Genomic DNA, 3,431 nt, shown 5'->3' with positions numbered 1-3,431 from the left:
AGTGAGATTATTATGGCATTTTATAAGGTTCTAGTTTGGCTTCACATTCACTAATGTGTGGTTTCTTTTTAAATAAAATAATTATTTAGAAAGGAAAAGTTACTGAATCAAAAGGACATTGAACTTTGGAAGAGTATTTATTCAAAGGTTTCACTTGTTTATGTGGGAAAAACAAAAAGAATTTGATAGGACTGTTTACTTTAGCCTGAGGTGCAAAAACTGAGTCCACTGAACTGACCCCATACCAGAGAAGAAATGTTGGGTATAATTCTACATTTACTCAATGTATCTACATGAAGTTTTGTTGAAAGGTGCAAGATTCATCTGTGAACTGGTAACGTCAGACACAAATCTGTGTTCATGTGAGGACTACATAACCTCTCAAATGTGTATTCTACAATTTTTTTCTGTACCTCTATATATCATATCTGCTACTTACTCTTCCCTACTATGAACCATCACTACATCAACAACATGAGGTAAATAGTTTCTAACATGGGATCCACAACATAAAGCCATACTGAATGGCACTCTGTAAAAAGATGCAATTCCCACCCTTGCACATACGGCTAAGAGAGTCGGGAACTTGGCCAAGCTGAACGTAGCAAATTTGTTGCATTATTTAATTCCAAATATTAACGTTCAGTGAGTTGAAAATTAAAACTCACATTTAAAACTATAAATAGCCAGTCCCATAGTTAGTTCTAAAACTCTAACATTGCTATCAATTACTGAAATAAAGTAGTTTGCCAAATTCTGCAGTGTTGATAATTTGAATTATTATTAGATTTTAAAATCTCTAAGTACATAGATTTAAGAGGTTTGATTTAGATGTATTAGTGTTTTAGTTTTTCCTGCTGCCATACATTGTTTTTGTGCTGCTAATAATACAATGTCAGAGAAGTCAAAGTGACACAGCAACAACTAGTTATTCTATGGTACTTCATGTACAACTAATGTCAGCAAATCAGAGTTAAAAATTAGATGAATTATGCACCTAGTGAGCTTTTCTAGAAACACTTTCTAGGTAGAACAAAGCTTGACTATATATAATGATATATCCTATTTCAGACAGTTCATATCTGCTCTTTTGCTGTTTAAAAGTAATATTCCAAACATGTAATAATTTCCTACAAGTTTTTTGATGAACAAAAGCAAACAATAATCATATGGTGCACTTCATCACTGCAAGAAATTTATTTGATGAAAATCAAATTCAAGCAAAACTGTAGTAAGGAATATTTAATGTGATTTGCCTTATTTGTCACAATTGGGATCGACTGGGGCACTAGAAATTCTCTATGCGTTGACAGAAACGATTTGTGTTCTTTACGAGATGGCATACATAAAAAATGTAAACAATAACAGAGCACCTGTAAACCAACGGAGTCTATCAACTTATTCAGTTTTTTTTGAGTCCGTGTTTTTCCTTTCTTCTTCCAAGGCTTGATCCAATAACGCAGACCGAATTCCAGCTTTCTGCAGCTCTTCAATAATCTCTCCACTCTGATGCATTTGAAGCAAAATGTCGCAACCGCCTATAAAATGTCCATTTATGTAAACCTGAGGAATCGTTGGCCAGTTACTGTATTCCTTGACACCTGGAAGAAAGGAAACACTGTTTTAAAGACCTCAACACTTAATATTTGAGAATTTTAAACCAGTTGACGACGAACAGTAAAATCTTAACTTTTACTGTCAGAACAACGGATACTTTGTCTGCACGAGTAATTTAATAACATTTCCGTAAAACCTAGTTTCATGCTAGTATTATCATTCAAGGTTGTTAAACAAGAAATGTGATAAAAAGAATGAAATACCACATCAGTTTATCTTATTTGGGGCCCTACATGTAAATAAACTAAAATTCCTTTGGTTTAGAGAGAAATCAGTGGTTATTACATGATCTTAAAAGTAATTATACTGGGTATTATAACTGAAGATAAACACTGATATCTAAAAATGGATTTTAAAATTCAAAGAAAATTTGTTGGTCCTTAAAATGTGTCTAACAAGGGCAAACTAACTTGTTCATTTACCAAATTTGTGTCTCAAGTGCTTAAACTATAAAAATATTATACTTGTATCTTAAAAAGACCTTAAAGTTATGTTTTATACCGAATTTCAAAGCTACTTACAAACTTTAGATAGGCCATTCTGATTATATTACATGGAAATACATAGCACATCGTTTAACAATATTGTCAAATTGTATATCTTATAATAACACTAAATTTCTTGTATTTTGAGATACCTGAATGACGTACAAGATGAAAATTGTAATAACCAAAACAGACGATATATGCAGTTCTAAATCCACTCTACTTACATGTTTAGTAATTTCACTGTGATTTATATAATTACGTAAGAAATGCTACAGATAACTCGTGGTCAAAATCTTTAACTTCAGTACAGTTAAATTATAAATATGTATAAATGCCTTAACAGACCTAGAATTGGCACAATTAATATAATCAAATTTCAATTATTTGGGTTAATTCAAACACAGAACCTAACTCTGGGCTTGTAAGTTCTGCCTAGTGCTTCCCAGCAGAAGTAAAACAAACCTTGTCTCAAATTCTCGTCCTCCAAAACGTCGTGACTATCGTAGGTAACACCATGCATTCTCAGAATTTGTACAACTGCATTACTGAAACCACATCGAGAAACATCAGGGTCACCTTTCATGAATACAACAACTTTATTTCTCTTCACTAGTTCATCAACGTGTTCTTTTGATCCATTCACTGCCGTGGACAAAGGTTTAAAACAAATGTTGCTATGACCATAACCAGTAGTTTTGGAAAGGAAAGTGTCATTCAACAAATTAGCAGGTCTTGAAGTGCCCGTAACGTTCAAATTTGATGTTAAACATCGATGGAGGCCTGAGAATGAAACGATGCGACGACAAACCATAGAGGACAATATAACATTACGTGACGTCAACCTTCTCGAGCTTGCTCTTGCGATTATTTCCATTACTAGTTTAATATTGTTTTACTTTCACTTTTCTCAAATATTTATCCTTGTCTGCTCAACGTTTTGGGCTGCTATTTTCTTATTATGAGCTCAAGTGATTCAACTATACTATTTTTGAAGTTTAAAAAAAACACGTCTGCATCAAATAATAGTAATACATAATACCATCTTACCTATTACACAAGATCCTAAGAGTGACATTTACTGCCATCTACATTATTAAAATGTTTAAAATGAAAATACATCGAAATATTAAATGTTAGTGTTAACACAAAAATAAATTAATATTGCATTTGAGAAAAAAAAACTGTTTTAATAACAATTAATATGTACAAATGTCGTAATATACAGTTTGATAACATGGCAAATGCGAAATAGCACTCATCATGTTTGTTTCTTTAGCTCGGAACACTGTATCTGTCTAATAAGCCTTTTTTCACAAATGATGAAAC

The 3,431-nt window shown here is 32.4% G+C and overlaps 1 protein-coding gene across 1 annotated transcript; it reads right to left on the bottom strand.

Moving 5' to 3' along the window:
- Positions 1-1,170: 1,170 nt before the first annotated feature.
- On the bottom strand, positions 1,171-3,180 carry Grx5 (Glutaredoxin 5). Its single transcript, XM_076457906.1, has 2 exons — positions 2,568-3,180; positions 1,171-1,601 (listed from the first exon to the last, which is right to left on the bottom strand). The coding sequence occupies exons 1-2, from the start codon at positions 2,977-2,979 to the stop codon at positions 1,399-1,401; spliced, it is 615 nt and encodes a 204-aa protein (XP_076314021.1). The 5' UTR covers positions 2,980-3,180; the 3' UTR covers positions 1,171-1,398.
- Positions 3,181-3,431: the final 251 nt, after the last annotated feature.

This window comes from Tachypleus tridentatus, chromosome 9 (assembly GCF_004210375.1).
Source record: "Tachypleus tridentatus isolate NWPU-2018 chromosome 9, ASM421037v1, whole genome shotgun sequence".
NCBI classification, from domain to species: Eukaryota; Metazoa; Arthropoda; class Merostomata; order Xiphosura; family Limulidae; genus Tachypleus; species Tachypleus tridentatus.
This window is presented reverse-complemented; position numbering and strand designations above follow the sequence as displayed.

What these genes read in the sequence shown, in the direction of transcription:
- Grx5 (XM_076457906.1), bottom strand. Translation starts at nt 2,979, where the DNA reads ATGGAAATAATCGCAAGAGCAAGCTCGAGAAGGTTGACGTCACGTAAT. An exon ending in GGACGAGAATTTGAGACAAG is followed by an intron (nt 1,602 to 2,567) that starts GTTTGTTTTACT and finishes CCTTTCTTCCAG; the next exon opens with GTGTCAAGGAATACAGTAAC.